This window comes from Thrips palmi, unplaced genomic scaffold (genome assembly GCF_012932325.1).
Source record: "Thrips palmi isolate BJ-2018 unplaced genomic scaffold, TpBJ-2018v1 HiC_scaffold_18, whole genome shotgun sequence".
In the NCBI taxonomy this organism is placed as follows: Eukaryota; Metazoa; Arthropoda; class Insecta; order Thysanoptera; family Thripidae; genus Thrips; species Thrips palmi.
The window spans coordinates 14,982,442-15,007,501 of record NW_023144627.1 but is presented as its reverse complement, the minus strand read 5'-3'; the positions used below and the strand labels follow the sequence as shown (position 1 = coordinate 15,007,501).

Here is a 25,060-nt window from a genome sequence, read left to right as displayed (position 1 = left end):
ATACCTTTTCTTCGGTTGCTTATCTGCCCCCGTTCCCCCCGCTCGGGCACCCCTTGTCCCTTTCACCACCGGAGGCAAAGGATTTCGCCGGCCCGGTTCGGAGGTTATTCTCGTGAATTATGAATATGGACACGATGAAAAGAGGCAAGGGGGAGGGGGGTTCGGTTCGGCCCGTGTTTGCAGGTGTGGTGGCGTGCTACCGCGTGCGGCAGTGTAGTGTTCCGGGTAATGGTCCGCGTGCATCTCCCTCCCGGCGAGGCCGTAGCCGCCGCCTGCTCGCCCGCCTGCTCGCCCGCCCGCTCCTCGAGGTGGTTTACGAGGCCCCGCTGCTCTAGCCGAGCAAGGCCCGGCCCAGCCTCCCCCGGTGGCGGTCGTGTAGTGTCGCGCCGGAGTGTAATTCTTGGACTAAATTTTGCGGCGGGGCGACCGAGCCTTGGCCAAGCCTAGGCCAAGCCGGGCCAAGCTATTGCCCCGTCAGGGCCGGAGCTGTTTCGTATATCTCGTGTAATTTAATCGCTTCCTGCATCTCTGTGGGGAAAAGTGTGTGTGTGTGTCCAACCCCCTCATCATAGTCCCAAACAACTTTTGAATTTATCGTGCGCACCCCCAACCCCCCACCCCTCGCGCCGTTTTTGCCGTGGGTTTCATCCCTAGAACGACCCATGAGAATTATTTCAGTGTCCATATAATCTTGCCCCCCTCCCCCCCTCTCTCTCTGCTTCTCGCCCTGGCCTCCGCGTTTGCGTTATCTCCCTTGTTTGAATTATCACGATCCTCTTTTCCCTCACCTGACGAGGCAACTTCAGGTGGACATTTTTACGTTTCGCGGTGCCTTGTTATACCTTGTTATTGTTGCATCTTTTTTTTGCACTCTTTCTCCCACTCTCTCTTTCTCTCTCGCTCCCCCTCATCCTGGCGGTCCAATTAGGCGCAGCGTCATTTCCGGTGGCGTGGCAAAACTTGTGCCGTTCGTCGCTTAACTCGCTTTCCTAACGTCATCACCGTGTTTTTCGTTTTGTTTTTTTCTGTCTTTCATTGTTTCCGCGCGTAAGCACCTGTGTGTCACCGTTTCCTTTCCTTGCCCCCTGGTTTATCTTTTTTTTGTGAAAAAAAATCCTTTTTCTATCTTTTTTTTTGCGGTGACGTGAGGGGTTTCTACTCTCCCGCTCTCATAAAAGTTTTGGCGCCAAATGATAAATTTTTTTGGTGGGGGGTGATGATGGTCCCGCCACCCGTAAAGAAGGGCAAACGGTCTGCGAGACGCCACCTCCACTTAGCGAATAAACGGCGAGACTTTCTTCCGATTTTGTTCCTTCTTTATTTTTTTATTTTTTTTTGGGTCCTCGGCGCAGGGAGGTGTGACAAACGACTGTAGATAGTATCGAGAAAAGGGGGAGGAAAAGGGGGGGGGGGGAATTAGGTCGCACGGGGCGGGGCCCTCTCTTCGGGGATGACTGCGCAGTTTCGCCTCTCGCTTTCGCCATGAATGCAGACCGGAAGCGACCGGAAGGTATTACAGTGTCCGCAAAGGGATTAGCAGTGTGCCGGTCGAACGGGAACACGTGGCAACCTCCTCCTATTTCCGCCACGTCGGGGGTGTAACAACCCACTCGACGCACTTTTTTTTTATTTTCTCTCTTCAGCGTTTTGTTTTTTTCCGAGTCGTTTGTCAGTCTGAGCAGTCTGCTGCCCCTGCCGACTACAGCATGTTCACCTAGCTGCGCGCAAACTCCTCGACAAAAAGTGACTCTCTCTCTCTCTCTCTCTCTCTCTCTCTCTCTCTCTCTCTCTCTCTCTCTCTCTCTCTCTCTCTCGGCCAACTTTGTGGCTAACTGCGCACGCTACAGCACGCTACGGCCCGGTATCCACCTGTACCACTTACCTCGACTGCCCCAACCCACTTAGCCGCAGCGCGCACCCACTTACGCCAACTTGACTCGCGTCTCACGCCGTGAGTTTGGGAGAGAGAGAGGCGGGGGTGGGGATAGCAGCAGCGATGTGGTACCCGCCGGTATCGCCAGTTCCCCGTGGCAGTCGGACGCTCTCCTTTAAGTAAGGCAGTCGAGTCGCTTTGGGAGGAAGGGTCTCTCTCTCTCTCTCTCTCTCTCTCTCTCTCTCTCTCTCTCTCTCTCTCTCATGCCGCATACACCTGGAAAAAGAAAAACAGTGGCCAAAGGAGCCGATAGCCCTGTGGACAGGTTATTGGGTTTCCCTACCTGTAGGCGGGCCGCCATCACGATACCGGATGAAACATCGCCCGACATTGGCAGCCCGCGATGTGTGCGTTCATTTTGCCGTGCTTTTCCCTGCACCTCTCTACCTGCCTCTCTGGAGGACCTCTCTAGCCCCCGCCCTCCCCGGCCCCTCGCCTCTCTCTCCCCATTATCGCTGTCTCTCTCGTCACGCCGGCGAAGCAACGACGCCCCATGAGTGCGAGAGAGACAGAGCGACAGCCTGCTGCAGCCCGATGCCCCTATTGTCCAGCGTGCACGGCTGCACGCTTGGAGGTGCCGTCGTGTGCAGGCTTGCAGTGCAGGTTCACCCCAAGTGCGAGGAGCGAGAGCCTCGCCACGCCACTACTCGTACCGCGTCACATCAACCCCCACCCCCTTCCCCCTGTATGTGTGTGCGTTTGTGTGGCTTGGCGGGGTTTGGCGTCGTGTGGCTTGGCTTTCCAGTTTACACATAGCTCAGCCGTTTGTTGACTCTGGCGTGGCGGCGGCGGGGCGCGCCCGGCCCGGGTCTCTGTCGGGTTGGCTTTGGGGTCTGCCCGTGTGGCGGGGCGTGGCGGGGCGTGGCAGGGCGGGGCGTCTCGGCGCGTTGGACCATGTGGCACAGATAGTCGGTTCGCTTCGGCATGCTTCAGCAGCACCCACGCCGCGCTGGCTGGCTGGCCCGCCCCGACAGCTATTAAATCGTGTATAAATTGGCGCGCGGTTCGCGACGGGACGCAGCGCGGCGCGGCGGGGCCGCCCACAGCACGCTGGTACACCGCGAAACGAAACTCTGCCCCACGCGTGTCAGACTCGCAGCTGGGCTCTATTCGCGCGGGAAATGAATGTGGACGCTTGTACAGGGTTCGCGAGAGGGTTTCAAGCTGTACACCGTAAAACTTGACGCGACTGTCTTCGCGCTCCTCTTCGGTTCCAATGACTCTGCCGTCGTGGTCGGGACGGAGGCCGAATGTGGGACTGGGTGGGGGTGATCGCCTCCACGCTCTGCGGACTGATTCGGAGCGTTGATGTCACTGCTCCGTCTCCCTCGCACTCACGGGGCGTCCCGCATAGGTGCGAGAGAGACAGAGCGACGAAAACGTCTCTCGGAATGGGCGTGCAGCCCGGGCGGCAGGAGCGGCCCCGCAGCCACAGACCCCTGCGAGTCGCGCTGGGCCGGCCCGGCCGGCAGCGCTGTGCGGCGTGTGGCCTATCGTCCCCATGGCAGGCGCTATGCACTTGGAGCGGAGCGCGGCGCGATGGAACAGTGCGGTTGCGGCGGTGCGGTCGCCGCGGCGTGCCGTGCCGCGCCGTGGTAGTCTTGTGCGGTCTGCGCCGCGTGGGGCGTTGCCAGGCGTAGCACGCGGAGCGGCGACGGTGCTCCATGGCAGCGTGGCTTGTCGGCTGGCGCTAATGAATGCCTGTTGTGTTGTGTTGCAGATCTTCCCCGACGTGTACCACTTCGAGCACAAGCGGGTCGCCAAGCGCTCCGTCGACCCCAGCCCCCACCATGACCACCGACTTCTCAGCGAGCCGACGGTAAGATAGCGACCCGAAATGTTATTTTGGTTTTACTACACTGGTGAACATTTATTTATTATTATTTTTTTTTTTTTGCTGTGTGCAGGTCAAGTCGGCCCGGCAGCAGAGGATCAAGCGACGCGTCAAGCGGGACTTCGTGGAGGTGCGCGACCGCGCGGGCCGCGAGGAGCGAGGCGCGCGCACCGGACCGCGCACGTCGCGCTCCAAGACCCCCGTCATGTTCACCGACCCCCGGTGGCAGCAGATGTGGTACCTGGTGAGTACCCGTCCGGGATTTTGACCACCTCCACCGGCCCTCTGGCAAGTCCACTGTTTGAGCGTCGCTACAACGCTGCTTCGCTTCGCTCCGTTCCAGAACCGCGGCGGCGGCCTGGACATGAACGTGCAGCCCGCGTGGGACGAGGGCTACACCGGCCGGAACGTGGTCGTCACCATCCTGGACGACGGCCTGGAGAAGGACCACCCCGACATCTTCAAGAACTACGTAAGTGGAAAGCGAAAGACAAGTTGTGGAGGCCTACATTTTTTCAGGAAAAGAAATTGTAACCAAAACTTTTCAATTTTATAATGAAATGACGACGGGTATTCGAACCTCTGCCCTGACGCGTGTCTCTGTCTCCAGGACCCGCAGGCGAGCTACGACGTGAACAGCCACGACGACGACCCCATGCCGCGCTACGACATGCTGGACTCGAACCGGCACGGCACGCGCTGCGCCGGCGAGGTGGCCGCCACCGCCAACAACTCCATCTGCGCCGTGGGGGTGGCCTTCGGCGCCAGCGTGGGCGGCGTGCGCATGCTGGACGGCGACGTGACCGACGCCGTGGAGGCGCGCTCGCTCAGCCTCAACCCGCAGCACATCGACATCTACTCGGCGTCCTGGGGGCCCGACGACGACGGCAAGACCGTGGACGGGCCCGGCGAGCTCGCCACCCGCGCCTTCCTCGAGGGCATCAGCAGGGTCAGTCACCGCCACTCCCCCCACCACATGAACACCCTTAAAATTTCAATGTTTTTTTAGGCTATTTGTTTGAAAATCACACCGTTAAACGAAAAAAAATTCATTTGGACGCAGGGTCGTGGCGGCAAGGGGTCCATCTTCGTGTGGGCGTCCGGCAACGGCGGCAGGGACATGGACAACTGCAACTGCGACGGCTACACCAACTCCATCTGGACCTTGTCCATCTCCAGCGCCACGGAGAACGGCCTGGTGCCCTGGTACTCGGAGGCGTGCAGCTCCACCCTGGCCACCACCTACAGCAGCGGCCAGACCGGGGAGAAGCAGGTCCGCGTTCAACTCTTTTTTTTTTCCTTCCAATTTTTAAAAAAATATTTTTTGCAATATTTTTTGAGACTTGACGGGCTTGTTGGTGATGCCAGGTGGTGACCATCGACCTCCACCACATGTGCACGAGCTCCCACACCGGCACGTCGGCGTCGGCGCCCCTGGCGGCCGGCATCTGCGCGCTGGCGCTGGAGGCGAACCGCGACCTCACCTGGAGGGACATGCAGCACATCGTGGTGCGCACCGCCAGGCCCGCCAACCTGCAGAGCTCGGACTGGGCGGTCAACGGCGTGGGCAGGAACGGTCTGAAACTTTTCTTATCATTTTTTCAAACTTTTTGAAAAAAAAAAAAAAGGAGTTAACGTTTATCCAAAAAGTCTTTTTTTTTTAATTCCATCTTTTCTTTTAGAAAAAAAAATGCCTTTTTTAAGATAAAAAACGCATTTTCTTAAAAAAAAGTTTCAGTAATTTTTGTCTGTGTACTTAATGCGACCCCGTTGCCATTCCAGTGAGCCACTCGTTCGGCTACGGCCTGATGGACGCGCACGCCATGGTGCAGCTCGCGCGAACCTGGAAGGCGGTCCCCGAGCAGCGCCGCTGTGAGGTCTCCGCCCCGCACGTGGACAAGTAAGTTAGCGCGTCCCCGGGGAGCCCTTCGTTGGCGATCCCTCGGGAACCTCTTGGAGAGCGAAAGCCCTTGTGACTGCGTCCTGACGGCGTCCCACAGTGGGCCAGAAGACCGGCGGGGGCGGCCTGATCGCGTTTAGAGCTCCAGAGTCGCTAAACAGGACTCGAACGGGACGTGCGACCCCACCAATGGATTCCTCGTTAGGATAGCAATCCATTGGTGGGGTCACACGTCCGGTTCGAGTCCTGTTCAGCGACTCTAGAGCTCAAAACGCGTCTAGAGTTTCGGCTGCCACCGCTGGTCCTCTGGCCCACTGTGCGTCCTGACGGTGTGCCTCCCCGTTCCAGGCTCATCCCGTCCAAGAGCCAGGTGGTGCTGCAGCTGCACGTCAAGGAGTGCGCGGGCGTCAACTTCCTGGAGCACGTGCAGGCCAAGATCAGCCTGGCGTCGTCGCGGCGCGGCGACCTCCAGATCCACCTGACGTCGCCCAACGGCACGCGCTCCACGCTGCTGGCGCGCCGCCCCCACGACATGTCGCGCGCAGGCTTCACGGCCTGGCCCTTCATGTCCGTGCACACGTGGGGCGAGCAGCCCTTCGGCGTGTGGCAGCTCGAGATCCACAACGAGGGCAGGTTCCTAGGTGAGGCACTCATCCCGTCAAAGTCTCTGTTTTACTCGAATATGTCGTTCGAAGGTAACTGTGTGTCGCCTGCTAACCCGACTCTCCTACCCCTAGCGCTGTGTGTGCAGACACGCAGCTCTGCGTCTCGCCTGTAGCTTGCCTGTCACTAACTCGTGCCGTGCCTTCTCTCTCTCTCTCTCTCTCTCCTTTGCTCGCCGCTGCTCTGCAGGACGAGCCACTCTAGAGGAGTGGGCGCTGATTTTTTACGGAACGTCGAATTTCCCGAACCGCGAGGAGGAGCACTTCCACGGCGCCGACCTGTCCGACCTGACGGGGCCGCCCTACCAGCACCTCAGCCACATGACGCAGTCCCCCTCCGAGCCCAAGGCGCCCCAGGCCCCCCAGACCCCCCAGTCTTCCGCGGGCCGGAAGACGTCCCTCATGTCGCCGCCCTCGGGCGTCAACCTGCCGTCCTACCCCCGCAAGAACAAGAAGCAGAGCAAGAACAAGGCCACGGCGCGGCCGCCGACGTCGTCGTCGTCCTCGGCGCCGCGCAACGCCACCAAGTCCGCGCAGAAGAACTTCCTGCGGATCCTGACGACGACGCGGGAGCCCAAGGCGGACTCGAGGGCCGAGGCCAAGGCGGACGCCACGACGTCCGTGCCGCGCGCCAGCAAGAACCTCAAGGCCGTCAAGGCCGTGCCCAGGGTGAGGACCACGACGACGCCCGCGCCCGTCGCGCCCGTCGTGCCCGTCGTCATGGAGCAAGAGCGGGACTCCCGGCCCGTGGGGCAGTCCACCTCGCTGTTCCAGCAGTACGCCAAAGTCCATTTGTACCCCGTCTTCCCCTTCCACGAAGACGTGGGAACTGACCAGTCAGGCTTCGGCGGCCAGGCGCCCCCGCCCCCTCCCCCTCCCCGGCCCTCCCCGCCCGCCCCCGCCCGCAACCCGCAGCGCGAGAAGAGCGGCTCCAGGCAGCGCCACCAAGGGGAAGGCAAGAAAAATAAAAACAAATCCTCTATCGGCATGCTCCTTGTTCTTGTTGCTGCTGTGTAGCCTTTGTAGCGGCAGGTGCTCTCGTTTTAGTTTCTCGGTCTCAGTTTGTCATCGGTTTTGTTTACTTTCCAGTCGTTTTATTTGGTTTCCTTCGTTGCTGATTTTCTGAATTGTTTGCAATAATTTGACAGCTGCTTCAATTAGAATGTGTGTGTGTTGTTCTTTCTTGTTTTTTGTTTTCATTGTTTTGCATGAAGTACTTTCTGATTGCCAATGTTACATTGTATTGTTTTGCTTATTAGTATTGTTTTTAAGGAATTCTTCAGAGAGTAGTTTAGACAGATTTCTTTGCTTTGCTCCACACTTGGTTCATGTGATGCTGTTATATCAGAGTAGTGCCGTGTTTCTTAGCATCTAGGAGCCGCACATGTTATTTGATAACACTATCGTGCTGATAGTTTTAGTTGCTGATGTAGTTGATTCCTCTTGTTTAGAAACCCAGGGCTAACAAAGGACTTTTTCTGTGCAGGAACACTCACAGAGTGGAAGCTTATTCTCTATGGAACTGAAACGGAACCTGGCAGCGATGGCAACAGGAAACCTCCAGTCAACAATGGCAGTCCAAAATATGGCATCAACCGTCCTGTTAACCAGTCTTCCCCCAATCAAGGTAAGCAGCCACCATCTTGTTTCATGATCAATGAAAAATTTCTCTTAAACCTTAGACTAAACCATAATCCTTTTAGTGCTAAGAAGTACAGTAGTTAATCTTTAGTCTGCAAAGAAAGCTTTTCATTGCTTTTCGTAAATTGGAAACGTTCTTCTAAACTTTCTAAAATAGCTCAAGTATTCAGCAAGCCAAAAGGGACTTTGTGGTCTCAAGATATTGGCAATTCAATTATTTACAACGGTCATACAAAGCCTGGAAGCACACAGGAAAATTATATAAGTTACTAGCTCAGACCTGATTGTTGCGGATCATATAATAACTTTAGTAAATACATTCAGGATTATTTTGCCACTTTCATAGATGCCATAAACTCAAACTAAATTGGTGCTTCAGCATGCTGTAAATAGATAATAATAGAAGCAGTATTTGAGCTTGCAGTCTGCTCAGAGAAAGAGGAGCTACCAGCTCTTAGTGTGTGACATGGGCACTGTTTTTGTGTAAATTGCAAAGTAATTTCGCAACTTGCTACTTTCTTATCTGTGGCACTGTTTGTTTTGGTCTGTATGCTTCCTTTTATCCTGTTGCTTCGTGTGGATTGGTTGTTACATAGTGTGGAGTTTGGGAAAGTCTTTAAGTTGTGCTGTGGATTTTGTTTTGTTTTTGAGGAGTGGGACAATAATTAAATGTTTTTGTGTCTGCTTTATTTTTCAGGTATTCTCCAACTTTTGTTGAGAATTGCAAGGCCTTTTTTATGTTATAATTGCTAGTTAATTAACTTGGCATAGCTAATACTGTTTCGGTTGTCAAATTGTTTGGGGGTTTTCTCTCTTTGGCCTAGTCCCCTATGTTGTATCAGTTTGGATTGATGTTTTAGTATTATACCGTGCCTTTAAAGTAGCATTAACACTGTGTTTGGTCTCATTATTTTCTTAAATCAAACCTTGCCTCTCCTTTTGATAAATATTGGTACTTTCCCTTTGAACTTTCTCTTGTACTTACTTTGCTTATTTCCCCAATGATACCCATTAAAAGTCAATAGACTTGTAACAAATGGCATAACGTCCTTAAGAACTCAGTGCAAAGCAGTTTTATTGTAGGGACTTATTCACAGTTTTAACACATGACGAGTTTTACTCTGAGGAATTTAGAAGTATTTGGGATGTTTTGACACAACTTCCTAAGTTCTTGAAGAAATCGAAGAACAAACAAAGATTACTAAATTCTCCACCCGTGTTTTTATTTTGCATGAATTTTGCATTGTTGATATTAGTTGGATGCTGTATATATACTGAAACCAACGCTGCATGCATTCTGACCATCACATCCTTCTAAAAATCTGTCTAGCTGGGGTATACATGCAAAATTAATTTACTAATTAAGGTGTTGTAAAAAGTTAGTTTTTACTGCATGTACTTGATTGGTTCTGTATCAACTACCAAGATTTCTACAACATTGCATTAGGTTCAGCCTTCCTTACATAGTGCTCAAAGTAAACAATAACATGGAGTTTGAAATGCATGTTGCTTCGCATGGTGAGTATTTTGTTATTATAATTTGGCAAGTTATGAGACATGGCTTTGATCTTCTGTGGAAAGCAGAAGAAAATTGTTCAATATAAAACACCTTATTTAGGAGATGGGAAATGTGGAGTGTACACTCACAAACTTTGAAAATGCTATTTTTTTTTTAATGAACAACCATAGAAAATAATTTGAAAATCCAAGAGGGCATTTTTGCAGTTTCTGTATTTACTATGGCTTTCACAGATGAAAACGTGGTGGAGCCAGACATTGGGCGCCAGTGGAAGGAAGTCGGCCATGCTCGAAATGAGGTGCAACGGACCACAACCGAAGATGGAACCTCGAGCTCCGGGTGTGTGTCGCAGGATTCAACTCATCGCTATTGTCTAGGTTTGTGCTTACTTTCGTTACTGTTGCTGCAACTTGTGACAGCACCACACATGCCAGGTGATAAATTACATCACATGTCAAAAATATCAAAAATAGAGAAGCACTCTACTAACATATCAGGTCCAACCAAAGTAACAAAACATAGAAGACATAAAAGTTTGCATGGGACCAGATGTGTCTCATGTACAGAAAACACCATAGTCATTCGCAAGAGGCATGTTTTGGCAGCCCCAGGCTGCACCATCTTAAATAGCAATAAATCCACTGAGGATACTTTCGTTTTAGCAAATTCTAAAGAAATATGTGTGGAAACACCCTGTGTCAGGCACAGATGTGTTTCGTCTAAAGTTAATAATGCCAAAGGCAGGTTCTCTGCAAGAAATGTGTTAGGGTCTTCACAAATTGAATGTGTCTAATGATGCATGTATGTGCTTCATTCCCAGTGGTCCAAGCCATTACTGTAATGATCTAGTTAAATCAGTGATGTTTGTTTGTAAAGAATGGCCCATTGTTTTTCTCTTGAAGAGTGAGTATTTATTTCTGTACTAGATTTTATTTATGTAATTTTAATTTAGTTTCATTTTAGTTCAGTAGAGTCATTTTCAAGTACTTATTTCTACAAGCCATTTGGCTCTGAATTTTATTTCCTTGTTTTATTTCTTCATAATTTTATTTCAATGACGTCACCACAGATGGTACATGTTTGAGGTTGTACTGAGTGTTTTTCGTAATATTTTAAAATGAATCGTGCCAGAATAATAATATTAATTGGAGTGTTAATCTTAATGAGACAAGCCATTTTTTACTATTTCTTTTTTTGTTAAACCGTCTTCCCAGTATGTGTTATTTTACTTTGTCCATGGTCAAGACTGATGTGTGGTTTTATTGGCGGCCTTTTAAAAGCCACCTTGAACCCTACATTGTGGTGGATGAACTAGTTCTAATTGCATATCTTGATAGGTTATCCATTTAGTAAGCTTGTTTCTGTTAAAGATCATGTGTATTTCAGTTCCTATTCTGCTCTTATTAACTAGATGGAAAATAAAAATTGATATTTTAAAAATAGTTTAGCAGCTTGCTCTCAACATTCCGGTATTGAGTAAATGAATGCATCATTTATTTCATTTGGGCCAAGGTAACAACTATCCAGCAGTATTTAGAGTGGGAGTGAACTTGGGATTCGCACAAATGTATGTCCTCAGCAGATTTTTTTTTTTAACTTTCTGCATAGGGTTTGTGAGAATCTCAAAGAGCATCTGGTAACTGGTATCATATTGCCATTTAAGTGGCTACTGTTGTCTAGTCCAACCAAATATTTGTATGACAGTGGTTTCTGAACAAATTATGAAAGTGACATAGCATGTCCACCCAGTATAGACTTCATTGCTTCCTGCTTATTAATTTACATAAATTTTGTTTCTACTGGTCATTCATATGCCCCTCATTTTCATTTTGTGTTTAGGCAGCCATTACGCAACTACTTAATCCATTCATGACTAAATTATTTTGTAGATATCTGTATAGAAGAAACAATTTGAAACTATTCTCATACCAAAGAATTGCTAAAGCAAAGTAATTGCTACCTGCTCTCATGTGCATGTGGATTGAGCAGACTGCACTAGATTTCCCTCAGAACGGCGCTACTCCTTTCTATTCTTTCTTTCAACATCTTTGAACAACTTGCTTGTTGAGATAGTGACCTTCTATTAAACTTCCATTGCGGAAGTGTCAACGGGTGAATCTGTGGAGTCATTTTCCCCAATATGTGGTTGTTTTTGCTCATCTCATAAATTAGTTTTTATTTTTGCCTAATTTATGGTCCTAATACTGTTAAATGAAAAGCTGGTGCATAAGTTTTATTCTAATGTGTGAGATGCATGCTGTGGTGATGTTATATATCATTGATGTTTTGTACAGTATAAAATATCTGCTCTTTTCTTTTATGTAATTGTTGGACTTTGTGTGTAAATTTGTAGAGTTTTAATTTAAAGATGTATTTAAGTAAGTTGTGACTGTATGGTTATTATTGGATATGAGAGAAGCCCTTTCCTTAAGAAGGCAGCTGATTTTCCTTGCTCAAACGGGATACAAACAGTTACCTAACATGGGGATTGTGTCAAACGTTTTGATCAACTGTAATAATGTGATAAGCAGAAGCTTAGTGAGTAAAGAGCTCTATAGAGCTGAACTGTAAGGACTCAACATATATAATGTAATTATTGATTTTCATGTGTGCAATAATGTAATGTTCCCCATTTTCAATTCATAACTAAAATCAGTTTAGAATACATGAAAGAATAAACATTAAAAAATTAGGGTTTGTTCAGAGAGCCATCACTCAGATCATTTGAAAAAGGTACCCAGCAGGTTTCCATGAGTTACAGAAAAGGAAAGAAAACACCTTATTCGATTTTAAATGGCTGTAATTGAGGTTGCTCTGTAAGAAATGAGACATTCTAGGGGACTTTCGTTTGCTAAGTTGTGGTTTTAGCTCGACTTACTAACTCATGACACAGAATAACCAACAATGTGATATCATTTACTCTTTACTAGAGTGCATTATTATTTTAAATGGACATTATCTGATAAAGTATTGTTTCTTTCAATTTGTTTTGTTGTTCTAGTAACACAATGAGGTGTTGTTTGACTGTTTGACTTTTTGTTGGTGCTAGAAATCAGTTCTTGACAACTTTTGTTCAGAATAAAACTTGCTTATTGTAAATAGTTCTGTTATAAGTTGTTTTAAGAACTCCAGGATATAAGTAAAGTGCGTTAATTGTTGAGGAATGAAGTCTCTTTTGGAATAAATTAACAGCGTAACAATGTTTATGTTGTATGTAATAGAGTGGCATTCTGTTGCTTCAAAACATATCCTGAGAACTTATAGAAATACGTGTGAAACAATCACCAAGTTTTTATTCAATTCAAAACCCCATATTAGGTCAATCACATTAAGAAGAGGAGTGCTGTTCATTTCAGGTTCTTCCAAACACATAAATAATTATTTTGCCTATAATCAAAGTTAGAAAATCAACTTAACCACACCAGCAAAAATTACAATTAATCGAGCCTTGGGAATGTAGGTGGGGCATGCGGATGACCTAACTTTTAACTGCTACCAAGACACATGAGGCAATAGCTTTGCAGGTAAAGATTAGATAATTTCCAATATTTCAATATTCATTGGATTCTGTTTCTTCCATAAAAGTTTGTTTCCCTCTTCTTTGTGTAAATGGTAAATTTAAAACAAATTACATAAATGGATGGATAGTGTGTTATTTGATATGGTGGTCACTTAATTATTCTTTTTAAGTCAAATCCTTTCTGGTCAAGTGTTTTGAATAGGGGAGAGACAAAATAGAAGAGGACAAGATAAGGACAAGTAAAGTATTGCAGCTCAGAACTATTCGATTATTAAGCACAAAGACAGTGCGATTTCGCCCTGGGAGCGTATTCTAATTTTCAGAGACTGCAGTCAAACTGTTAGCTTTACCAAAGCTTAGTCCGCATGGAGGCGTAATCGTACTCATCTTCCCTGTTGTCTTTCCACCTTTCTTACCAGCACCTGCCTTCTCAATAAAATGGGATGCAGTACGGTCGATTTGCCAAAGCTTAAACTGTAATAAAACTTTGCTAAGTTGACCCTCTGAATCTACACAAATCACTGTGAAAAACAGAGCACTCGGTCTTGGAACACATGTGTGATCATGATTGATGCACTTGCATCCAAGTTGAGTTAACAGGTGGAGGATAAATGGGAGACTTTTTTAATCCCTCTCTTCTGAGGGCAAAAAAGTGCCTGGCTGCTATCCACAATTGTCACCTATTCGATCGGTGTCATGGTGAGTCAGCTTTGACACTGTGCATATCATGCCGCAACCCTTTTTAGCATGATCATTTGTTTCTAGTAGCTTGTAGAAGAAATTTTGTTTGTAGTGCTGCTCCATGTAGTTGTACATTTTCATGACTTTTTATTACCCCTGGCTTGCACTTACTTTCTGTGGAATCCCCTTGCCACAAGACACATTGAACAAAATACAATTTAGAACAGTGTTTTATCAATGGCACTTTGTAGATGGAAATAAAGTGCATGCACCTTTGCTTTCATCAGTCTGAAAAGGCATCAAGAGATGAAAACTGGAAGTCTTATTTTTCTCTGCTTATTTTCCACAAATCGTTCTCCAACTTATATTTTATGTGTTGTTTTCTTTTCTTTCCTTTTATCCTTGTTTTGGTTTCCTATTTGGTTTTTGTAGTGTGGTTTGAGTGTCTTTGATTTGTATGTGGACAATGTTTTGGTAACTTTCAATGGTGGAGGTGTGGACTTCTCCTGTAAGTAGTATCCTTTCTTACGAGTCACTTTTGGTGTGCTTTGGTTGACTTTCTACATCTCTCTTAACATAGTGCAAGTTACAATAGTGATTTTCTCATCAGACTGTCCGTTCCTCTTTCAAAAAATAGTGTCTTATTTTTATACTTCTAAATTTTGTGTTTTATTTACATTTTACTGTTCCTTTGGCTAGTAAGTTCTTTTGTTGTTTGGCCCCAGAGGCCAGAAGCCACATGTTTGGCTCCCATCTCTCATGAATGAACTGGTGAAAGAAGTGTTGCATATCCTTTCTTTTGCAGAGTGCGCTCCAAACTTGTGGTTGTGGCAGGGTCAGTGTGAAGAAAAGTGTCCAAACCGCACTTATGGCACAGTGGACCCTGCGTCCCACATCGCTGTGTGCACCTGGTGTCATTATTCTTGCAAGCACTGCACTGGGCCCAACGACTATGAGTGTACTGCTTGTTTCGGTGATGCTGCTATGTATAAGGTGAGCTTTGATGGACTTGCAAACATCAAACAGTTGTTAACATTGACGAATGCATCTGAAACAGATTTATAAGCATACTTCTATTTTGTGTTACTGTTACAGCCACGAGAATCAGAAACCTTCTGCTATCCCAAGACACTACTTCCTTCTATGGATACCGCACTATGGTATCAAAGAACTGTTGCAGTGTTTTCGATTGCAATTGTTCTTCTGATCATTGTGATAGTTTTTATGGTTGTGAATTTTATACGGTACGGGAGTATATCAAATCAATATAAAATTGTCAAGACAGATGATAGTTAACGACTTCTAAATCCTTTAGACACAACTTATTGAATTAATTTTGAAGTATAGGAGCCCATTGATATTAATATGATATTTTTTGTTGCTGATAAATTTCTTAATGTAAATCTTTGTGCTGTGTTACAAGACTTGTGTTTGTGGTTAAACACCAATCTCAAACACGTTACCATGTAAAATTGTTTAAGTAGGTGACTTGTTTAAAAAAGAACTGCTTTAATTACATGTTATTTGATGGTTACTCATCATGAAGGAAAGTTGTGATTCTAACATGATTAAGAGAGAGTTCACAAGTCTGTTAAAGAGTTTATTTGTTTGTAAGTAAATTTTGATTGTTGATCTCTGACTCCTAATGAAAGAGCCTCTGTGATAGATCCAATTAGTACTATTATAAATGGCTTGATAATTTTTTTAATGCTTGTTAAGAAATCAATAATCTCAGACGATTTGGCAGATAAAAAGAAATGAATACACCAAGAGATGGAATAAATTATGGCACAATCTCAGAAATCAGGTTTTTATGTTTTTTAAAACTGGTAAAAGTGAAAATAAATATTTTTTCAAAGGCATTTAAGTGAATAAAAACTGCAACTTTTTGAGAAGATGGTCCTGAACAATGTGGTTGACTCCCATACTTACAGGTGACATATCAGCCAGAGAAGTATTGAGGTCAAAACTTCAGTGTAGCATCTGAAACAAATGCAGGCAAGGTCTGGGTGTTGACACACAAAGTGGATGAGAAGGAAAGGGCGAAAGATTCCTCAGAATTTTATCCTTACCACTTGCTTCAATTTTTATGTGTTTGCCTTTCCACGTGTCCTCAAGCTTTCGCACAAACTCTTCAAAAATTACAACTCCTTTAGCCATACTGGTTTTCTTGTAATCCTTGACTCGTCTCAAGCTGCCTTGGCCCTCATTGCTATCTTGCATTTGTTCTTCATCAAATTTTCCAATTTCATGAATGAGTTGACTGAAAATTGAAATAAGCATTTGCTCAAACGTTCTTGCAAAATAAATATTTAAACATGATTATCATTGAAACACAAACAGTCATACTTGATTGTTGGAACATTCATTGGGTTGAACTTTTCAGCAGCCTTGGGATTAAAAGGAATACAGACTTTACCAGTCTTCGGGTGTATACAGAATGGCGCTTTGAGCAAGTGATTCATTCCCTTAGACACATTTATATCTAATCGAGGATATGTGTACTGGAACATAATCTCTTCTATCAAATGCAGACGCCACTTCTTTACCTGGCCCTGCAACACAAAATCATTAGCATTCGAATAAAGACAAAGCACAAATTGAAATTTGCATGAATTCTAAAAGCACAAGACTTACTTTCTTAACAGCATTTTGAAACACAGCTTGTAAAGCTTGCCACCTGGGTAAAGAGGTGTTGTGCTTGTTCATCTCCCGTTCCATGTCTTGTCTTAGCTGTTCATCAGGTACTAAAGCCAACACTTTTGCGATTCTTTCAGGGGTCCCTAATATATCTTGTCCTTCAACGCACATGGACTCAAACTTTTTTTCAATGAAGTTTTTAGCTCGCCTGATGATAATAGCAATAAATTATTAGGATGAAATTTTCTGTACTTAAAAGGGCTTAAGTTGACTATTGGAAACCTACTTGATGGAGTGATGAAGCTTGTCAGAGTTCAGGATGACTTTCTTTGCTCTATTCTCACCACCGGTGACGAGCTGGAGGTATTCGGCCACAGCTGAACGTGCTGAGACATCCAGCTTTCTTGCACTTTCATCGCACACCCAGCAATGAACTCCTCGACGTCCAGAGAACACCCATAAAAGATGCTCCCAACCAAAGTCCTCTGCATGAATAAAAAGAATATGTAACATACTGATAGAGAATTATCAAGGAAAAAATAAATGTAGTAATGATGATCACCTCTCAAAGCTGCATCAAGTACTCTGCAGGCCACCACCATGAACTTCCAGCATTTATCACAGATGTCTGCACCAGTACAGCATGTTCTTACGTCATCGTAGTCTGTCATATCAATGTCAAATACTAATTCTCTTTCTTGTGGCTGAAAGACTGCTGTCGTATGTCTTTCTTCAGGCCTGCAACCGCAAATAAAGCATTCAGTAACATTTGAATTGTTGTATTATTTTCCCATGACATTATGAGCAAGGACTACCTTGAAGCATACACAGCACCAATATCAATTTTATAGGGACAACGCTTCTGTATGTCTTTTTCCATATCTTCTCGATTAGAGAAAGACTTGAAGCGGATGTAGATATCTTCAGCGAGGGTGAATGAAAACTCACGATTTTGAAAGTAATTGTTTTCAACTAAAACAGGAAAGGGAATTGATTAAACATATTGATGGCAAGGAAACAATTGTATAGAGATGCCTTAAAATGAATTTTTAAGTAAAAGAGCAGTATTACCATTCCCATAACTGATCCATCGATAAAAAGGGCCATACGGGAATAACCTCTTGTAGTACAAGGGTAAAAGATCAGGAAGAGAATCAGGATTGAACTCGGGAAGCTGCATGCTATAAAAACAAATGGAAGACACACAAAACTCTTTATAATATATAGAAACCATCTATTGTGGTTACAATCAGATACATGATAATAACATCAACAGATTTCATATGAATGACATATTAAGATGCAGTCACACAGAAACTGTCTGAAACCGGAAGAGAACACAAATGAGTAAATTCACACAGAACTTTCAGAGACTGTCTCTATCATTTACCTTGAGTATTTCTTTTAGCAGAATGAAACACACAAAGAAAGAAAACAACCGTCTGCAGCTGTCCACCAAGAGGAGGTTATGGCGATTCGGATGGACGGGTTTGGCGGGAAACCAGCTCAGCCGCGCGCTCATTGGCTGCTGGTCACGTGGTCTTCCCAGGTGTCAACAAGTGACAGGCGATCTCGAGAGCGCGCGAGATGGAGCAACGTTCAGAACGGTTCGCGGCCTGGCTTTACCTTGCAGCGTTCTTCTCAGAGAGATTTGTTCGCCGCGTGGACGAGAGCGCAGCAACTGATCGGAGAGGAACCGCCAGTCGCATTTTCAGATCAGCAAACTGCCGCTAAAATTCAAATGGTTCTCGCCCGGTCCTGGTTACTCCAAGAAATTATTTAAGGAGACGGGGGCTGGCCACCCAATAAAAGGACCCCCCCCCCTCTTTCCCGGGGCTCGCCTGCCATCCTGACAGCGCATTGTACACCTACTCCGCGACAAGGGGCGCGGTGGCCAGGCCGAGGACCGGGCAGACCAGGCAGGCCAGGCAGGCCAGTGTAGGGGCCCAGCGGCAAGAGCCGCAGCATGTAGTGTACTCGTCACATCGGACCGCGGTGGCGGCTCGCTGGTCTCGCCGGTCTCTCTGGCTCGCCATTTGGACACAACACAATTCTCTCGGTCCTGGGCGCGCTGTGCGCCGTCGGGGAGTCGGGGAGGCCGCAGTCTCTCTAGCAGTGCCCGGGCTTGGCCGGGCTTGGCCGGGCTTGGCCGGGCTTGGCCCTAGTCCCCCTCGGTCCGACTCTGAGACAGGCCGACATGGTCTAATGTAAAGTCAGCCGCACGGCCTGCCCAACGCCGCGCTCCCGGTCGTCCGGGGTTCGAGTCCCGCCTGGTGCCGCCGAGGTGGGTTGTCAGCCCTGCCGTGTGCTGGGCGCGCCGTCGACGCTGTGCGCGCGGCCCCCGTCGTCGCCGGCGTATAGATTCCTAGCGGCCGTCCGAAGCGAGTGCGTAAATCAGGCACACCGCGACGCCCTGGTGCCGCAGTTCAACACCGAATGACCCCCCGGGGCCGGGAGAGCCGCGGCGAGGACGCGGACACTGGGAAGACGGCCTGCCAACTCCGTGCCGGCGCCAGGGGCGCGCAGGGGCGCCAACTTAACGATATCCCCGATTTTAGGGCCCCACACGCCTCGTGAGCGGTGAGAGTTAGTGCCGCGAGAAACGTAAATCAGAAATTAAATTCTCAAACCGCGTTTACTGCGCGAGCTGAGCGCGTGTGGCCTCCCGCTGGGATGCGAGACGGACTTCTGAACCCCCGCGATTCGTAATTGTGTGGAGTTTGTTAGAGATGGCATGGTGTGATTGTGAATAAAATCCGGCAAATTTGCTTATGCGTGTCGGGTGAAGTGGCAGCCTGGAGCCGGGTCCGTCTTTCAGCCCCTTTCCAAACAGTGTGGGAAACAGTCTCCTCGGCACGAAGGCTGGCGACCGCGCCGTGTGCACCAGAAGCACCGGGGACTAAAACCAACGTGGCCCCTGCTTATTAAGGGGATTCCGACGAGGACAAGTCCAATGCAGGGCAGCCCGAGTCCTGAGTGTGCCGATCTGTTTTCATCGTGCGAACAGTCCACCTTTTCGTGCAAATAAAAGTGAATGGCTGGTTGCCAAGGTCGAGGCTATAAACGAGGTATGCAATGTGGCTCGCCCCATCCACCCCGTCGGCCTGCCCCACCCCACCCCGCGCTACCGCACCCCGCCCCGCCCCTAGACCACCGTAGCCCATTCATCCATCGGTCCGGAAGGGTTGAGACTGTCTAGCCACCAGCAAACTCGTCAATCTGAGACGAAATCCGCAAAATTTTGATAGGAATGTCTGAGTTTCCCAGTGCAGCGGCCTATCTTCGTCCGCAGCGATTGCCGTTGAGGAGGAAGGTCTGATTGGCTTTTGGAAATTTGTGGCCGCAGAGCGAGAACCCCGCCGCGCCGCGCGCGCGCCGCAGCCAGCTCGTCGCCGTCTCGTCGTCGCGGTGCTCTGTGCAGGCAGCCGCCCCTTGGAGACAGCGCCGCGACCAGGCCGCCGTCCCTTGCGCCGTCCTGGCAGCGGCAGCACTATGAATGAACCTGTGACGTAACGCGTCCGGCCGGCCAAAACATTTTCGAGTGACTTGCTTGTGGCGGTGCCATGCCGGGCTAGTGGGCCGAGATCGGCGCGAACCGCCGCCATGCCCGGCAAGAGCAGGGAGCGCTCCCCGCTGCGGGCCGCGGGGGCCGCGGGGGCCGCGGACCCAGCCCACCGGAGGGCCGACCGGAGAGCCGCGCCGGGGCCGGACGCAGCCAGCAGCTCGGCCGTCGCGACGGGTGTGACCTCCACCGCGCAGAGGCAGGCCGCGCGCGCCCAGGTCGACGACAGTGTGGTGCACAACCGGAGACTCGCCCGGAAGAAGAGCTCGCCGCCGGAGGACGCCGCCAGCAGGGCGCCGCCGCAGAAGCGCGCCGCCCCCGAGCCGGACAGGGCCAGGGCCAGGAGCAAGTCCGCCTCCAGGATGGCCTCGGCCTCCGCGTCGAGGCCCACGTCGCCCGTCCAGGACGAGCCCAGGAGCAGCAGGGCCGCGGCCAGGCCCACGTCGCCGGTCGTGGACTTCATGAAGGCCGTGGCCAAGGCCGGCAAGCCCAAGGAAGCGCAGCAGAACGACAAGGCGGCCAAGGCCGAGGCCAAGGCCGTCAAGACGAGCAAAGCCAAGGACGAGCCCCCCGCGGCCAAGGCCAAGAGGCCCAAGGTCTTGGCAGACGACAGGGCAGTGACGTCACCTCCGGCCGCCGCCGTCTCCAAGGCGCTGTCAGACAAGACTGATGCGAGGATGGCCTCGCCGCCACCCGGCATGCCTGGCAGGGACGCCCTGAGCAGGCCGACGTCGCCGCCGCCGAGGACGCCGGCAAAGGCCACCAAGCCCCGCGCCGCCAACGGCAACGCCACCGAGCCCAGCGACGCCGAGGCGGCCAGGTCCCCGAAGGCCGCCACACCCGACATCGGCAAGGCCATGGCGTCGGCGTTCAGGACCACGCTGAGGAGAGTGGCCTCGGCCGTCGGCGACGAGCCTCCTGCCGTGGCCAGGACCGCTTCGCTGCGCGGAAGATCCCACTCCAAAGAACACGTGCCAGGTTAGCGGACAATGCTGCAAAGATGAGGTTGGTGTTGTTGAGCATTTAAACCAGGAAGCAATAATTTTTTCCCCTGCAGTTTCAGCGCTGGACTTCGACCCAAGCATGGCGGAAATCGTGCGAATCGGAAGCAGGGTTGACAGGAACAGGGCGGCCCAGAAGTCAGAGCAGTCGGACCAACCGACGACTGCTGGTGCCACCAGCAGGGCCCCGCACCGTCCTCGCGCGCGCCGCGCGGACACAACCCCCAGTGGGGCACCTCCGCCCAATGGGACACCCCCGCATCCCCCGATGGCGGCAATGGCCAGCACCAGCGGCCCAGCGCCTCGCCCTCAGGTGCTGAACATCGCAGCCCCATCTAGTACAGAACCACGCCCCCAGATGGTGACCACCCCCCAGATGGTGACCACCCCCAGCAGCGCTGCACCACGCCCCCAGGTTTCTGCCACGCAGCAGGTGCCTTCAACTGGATCCCCCTCTAAGCCACAGCCGCCGTCGGCAACCTCCCCGGGCAGCACGCCGCCGAGCTCGGGTCCCCAGACGCCCCCGAACGCCGTCCCCGCGGCCTCCCTCGCGAGGAGGCTCTCCAAGTCCCTGTCCAGGGACAACACGTGGAGCGACCTCAAGGCCCTGACGAGAACGGTGGCCAGCAGCGTGCTCGAGAGGAAGAACGCCATGCGGACGCGCTCCAAGGACTTGGCGACCGCCATCGAGGCCGTGGAGTCTACCGCCAGCGTCCTGGCCGCGACGGCCCCCACAGCGCCTGCAAACACCCCAGTGACTCCGGCGCCGACGCCCGCCACAACTTCAACTGCCGTCTCAACAACCCCTGCTGTCGTCACCACTGCCGCCCACACTGCCGTCGCCAAGCCCCTCACGGTGTCCAGGCGCTTCACGCTCAGACTGACCCACAAGGAGGCCATGAAGGCCACGAGCGCGACCATGAAGCCGCCCTCCACCGTGCCGCCCGCTACCGCCGCCGCCGCGCCACCCGCCGTGAGCACATCAACGGCTACCCCCGGTACCAGCACCACCCCCACCGTGACCGCGCCGAAAGCCACCCCCAAAACCACGTCCATCGCGAAGCGCTTCGCGACGCTCAAAATGGCGAAGACCGCCAAGTCGTCTGGGGCCAGCCTCCCGGTCAAGGACAAGGACCCCTCCGTCACCACGAACAAGGCCACCAGCACGGCGAGCAGCGTGACTACAACCACCACCGTGACGACGACAACGGCCACGACGACCACCACCACCAGCGCGTCCAGCATGCCCTTCGCCAAGCCCGGGCCCATCCTCTCCAGCCGTCTGGCGGCCAAGCGCCCCCTCAGCCCGCACCGCAGCCCCAGCCCCGACCGAGGCGCCGACGGCGACGGCCCCGACGCGAGCAGCGCCACGGACAGCGGCAGCCCCGTGTCCAAAGCAGCCGCCTCGGTAAGTGCACTGCAGAATGCAGCAGTGTCCCGGTCACTTACACAGAGATAGTTGTGCGTGCGTGTGCGTGTGTGTGTGTGAGGGACGGCTCGGGAGAGCAGTAAAGCTGAGCAGGTGGAGTCCGTGTTGCCGCCACAGGTACGAAAAGTCCCTCAATGCACCAGTGTCCAAAGGGAAGTCTGAGATTGGCTGCCCTTCCAACGCTAGGGCATTTTTTGCGCAATTTTCTGCCCTGATTCGAGGTTTACGGCACCGCTAGCGGACTGATTTCGAGAGTCGTTTTCGTCGCTCTGTTTCTCTCGCACTCACGGGGCGTCCCGTAAGAGTGAGAGAGGCGGAGCGACGAAAACGACTCTCGGATCAGTCTGCAGGACCACGGTGACTGCGGCAGCCGGGGCTGTAGCCGCAGCTGGTTGGCGTCGGCGTCGCCAGAGCGCGCCACGGCACTGAATGGGATGGCCGCTCGGCCCCGTGGACGCTCGGCCGGCGCGTCTGGGCGTCGGCCCTACCCTTCCCACCCGAGTGGCCGAGAGGGGGAGGGGGACGACGCTGCTGCGCTCCGCGCTCCACGACCACCCTGAGGTTGCCTTCCCAACCACCGAACGCCGAACGCGGAGAGGGCCGCGGCGGAGGCGTGCAACGCCTCGCGGCCCATCGCGGCCTCGAGAGAAGGCGAGCGCGGCGCGCAGCCACAGCGCCGCCGCGGCACGAACACGAAGGCACGGCGCGGGCGGCACGGCGCCCCAAGCGGCAGGGCGGCGGGGCGGCAGTCTGCCGGCGACGCGAGCGTCAGCGCGTCAGCGCGTCCGCGGCAACGTGCCAGAGCGTGCGGCACGCGTGCGTGCCTGCGTCGAGCGTGCGTCGGGCGTGCGTCGAGCGCGCGCGCGTGGGGCGGGGCGGACATGGCGTGGACGCCGCGGAGCGCCTTAGTGCCGAAGTAGGGTGTCCGTTCGTGTCCACCGGCCAGCCATGAAAATTCTGGCGGGCACCATGATGTTCACCGGAGCCCACGGCGCGCACGCCAAGAAGCGGAGCAGCAGCACGTCGGGCCACAGCGGGGGCGGCGGAGGCGGGTCCGGGTACAGCAGTTCCGGGTACGGGTCCGCCTACGGGTCCGCCTACGGCTCCGGGCTGCATCGGACCACCGAGTACCGCGGCAACCACAGCTACCGCCACGCCGTCTACCAGGAGGTGGGTGACGCCGCCGCCGTCGCCGCCCTCGACGCCGCGACCACGACGACGGCGAGCGCCACGCCCGGGCGGCCCGGCGGGCCCGGCCCCCGCGCTGGCCCTCACGGCCCACACGGCCACGGCGCCGCCACCGGCCGGCGACGCTACCGGCGACAGCACTCTCAGCCCACCGCAGGCCCCAACGGCGCGCTCCCTGGCTATAGGCCCTGCGGAGTAGCCTGCGCCGCGGCCTGCGCCGGGGAGTGCGGCGACTGGCTGGGGCTGTGGACGCCGCGCGGGGACTTCGCGGACGACGGGGAGTGGTGGCCGAGCTGGGGGCCGGGCGGCCTGCCCGCCGGCCTGCCCGCCGCCCTTTCGGGCCCGGAGGAGTGCTGTAGTGGGAATAAGGTGGGGACCGTCTCTATCATGAATGAGCCGCAGGGCTGCCTGCGCAGGCCGGCCGTGCCAAAGGTGCCAAACAGCAACAAGTAGCGCGGCGCTGCCGTGGCGTTGCCGTGGCGTAGCCAGGTAAGTGGGTGACCCGTTCCGGGCCGTCCCCGCGGTGCACAGTGTGCCAGGAAATCGGTGGAGGCGGACAAAATTCTAGACGCGTTTTGAGCTCCAGAGTCGCTAAACAGAACTCGAACCGAGCGTGTGACCCCACCAATGGATTGCTCCCCGAACGAGGAATCCATTGGTGGGGTCACACGCTCGGTTCGAGTCCTGGTCAGCGACTCTGGAGCACAAAACGCGACTAGAATGTTGTCCGCCTCCACCGGTCTTCTGGCACACTGTGCGGTGCCGCCTGGTGCACCGCGGGGCAACGGCTTGTTGCCCGCTTGCCCGGCAACCCCGACCAGCGTGCTGCAGCGCCAGGAACAACTCCGAGAGCAGGAGTGACACATTCGGATGAAGCAGGGCCGAGCAGGGCACACTGTCAAAGCGAACTTCCACAAACGACTTTTATGCAGACGAGCGTGCCGATGGCGCTTGTTTTGTTGTTAGAACCGCGGCGACAGTTGCGAGACCTCAGCAACCAATGACGTCTGTGAAAGAAAAGCTCTATGTGTGTGTGAATGTGTGTGTGAGTGTGAAATGGCGAGGGGAGGGGGTGAGGTGTTGCGGGCGGTGAGGCGTGCAGTGGGACGTCCTACTTCGAGCCTTCGCGCGCTGTCAAGTTGGGGACGTAAGGTTTGGGAGGCGCTTCGCGGCTTCGCGCGCGTAACGGCGTAAAGGCACAAATGCATAGCCTGTTTGGCGTACTGTACAGGGAGGCCTACCCACGTGGGGGGCAGGGGGGGATGCAGTCATAGTAGAGTGGGCTCAGGCCAGGCGAACAGGCCAAAGTAAACTTGTTGCAACCGGTTGCATTTCGACAAGTCAGGTGATTACGATGATGGCGATGTGGGCGAGGCGAGGGCGGCTGGCGGACTGGGAGGCCAGCAGGCAAAGGCCTTGTTCCTCCCATTCATCAGTGTGGTGCAGGGGGGACACTGGGGAGCGGGACCTCCATTTTGAGAAGTCCATGCCGTGAGGCAGTCCCTGGGGCTTGAGAGTTGGTTTGTTGTGGTGTGCGCATGCTGCGTATG

General features: G+C 52.0%; 4 protein-coding genes across 8 annotated transcripts in view; 3 read left to right on the top strand and 1 right to left on the bottom strand.

Annotated features, from left to right (window-relative positions):
• Window positions 1-15,552, top strand: part of LOC117645572 (furin-like protease 1) — a 74,331-nt gene extending 58,779 nt beyond the window's left edge. Inside the window, exons 2-13 of one of the 4 annotated variants that reach the window (XM_034385872.1) lie at window positions 3,654-3,752; window positions 3,841-4,011; window positions 4,111-4,239; window positions 4,378-4,716; window positions 4,831-5,040; window positions 5,136-5,343; window positions 5,550-5,667; window positions 6,016-6,308; window positions 7,816-7,956; window positions 9,723-9,866; window positions 14,496-14,683; window positions 14,786-15,552. In XM_034385872.1, coding sequence (XP_034241763.1) covers window positions 3,654-3,752; window positions 3,841-4,011; window positions 4,111-4,239; window positions 4,378-4,716; window positions 4,831-5,040; window positions 5,136-5,343; window positions 5,550-5,667; window positions 6,016-6,308; window positions 7,816-7,956; window positions 9,723-9,866; window positions 14,496-14,683; window positions 14,786-14,986 — 2,241 coding nt within the window. In that variant the 3' untranslated portion in view covers window positions 14,987-15,552. Of the gene's footprint in view, window positions 1-3,653; window positions 3,753-3,840; window positions 4,012-4,110; window positions 4,240-4,377; window positions 4,717-4,830; window positions 5,041-5,135; window positions 5,344-5,549; window positions 5,668-6,015; window positions 6,309-7,815; window positions 7,957-8,667; window positions 8,939-9,722; window positions 12,774-14,495; window positions 14,684-14,785 lie in introns of those variants that run through there. The other 3 variants (XM_034385873.1, XM_034385871.1, XM_034385874.1) reach the window with 3 other exon arrangements.
• LOC117645574 (DNA primase small subunit) lies at window positions 14,598-17,874 on the bottom strand. Of its 2 annotated transcripts, XM_034385876.1 has the most exons (10): window positions 17,721-17,874; window positions 17,402-17,511; window positions 17,146-17,302; window positions 16,893-17,068; window positions 16,617-16,815; window positions 16,328-16,538; window positions 16,040-16,245; window positions 15,763-15,953; window positions 15,623-15,673; window positions 14,598-14,738 (listed from the first exon to the last, which is right to left on the bottom strand). In XM_034385876.1, the coding sequence occupies exons 2-9, from the start codon at window positions 17,508-17,510 to the stop codon at window positions 15,654-15,656; spliced, it is 1,269 nt and encodes a 422-aa protein (XP_034241767.1). In that variant the 5' UTR covers window position 17,511; window positions 17,721-17,874; the 3' UTR covers window positions 14,598-14,738; window positions 15,623-15,653. The 2 variants fall into 2 exon arrangements, with proteins under 2 accessions (XP_034241767.1, XP_034241766.1); XM_034385875.1 differs by lacking the exon at window positions 14,598-14,738 and having other exon boundaries at window positions 15,485-15,673.
• A 2,380-nt stretch (window positions 17,875-20,254) lies between these two features.
• LOC117644737 (mucin-5AC-like) lies at window positions 20,255-22,568 on the top strand. Its single transcript, XM_034384351.1, has 3 exons — window positions 20,255-20,870; window positions 20,950-22,173; window positions 22,561-22,568. Exons 1-3 carry the CDS (start codon window positions 20,255-20,257, stop codon window positions 22,566-22,568), a joined length of 1,848 nt encoding a protein of 615 aa, XP_034240242.1.
• A 654-nt stretch (window positions 22,569-23,222) lies between these two features.
• The window catches only part of LOC117644437 (putative protein kinase C delta type homolog), a 29,260-nt gene continuing 27,422 nt past the window's right edge, over window positions 23,223-25,060 (top strand). Inside the window, exon 1 of the mRNA XM_034383927.1 lies at window positions 23,223-23,492. Within this exon, the coding sequence (XP_034239818.1) occupies window positions 23,271-23,492 (222 nt within the window). The 5' untranslated portion in view covers window positions 23,223-23,270. The remainder of the gene's footprint in view (window positions 23,493-25,060) is intronic.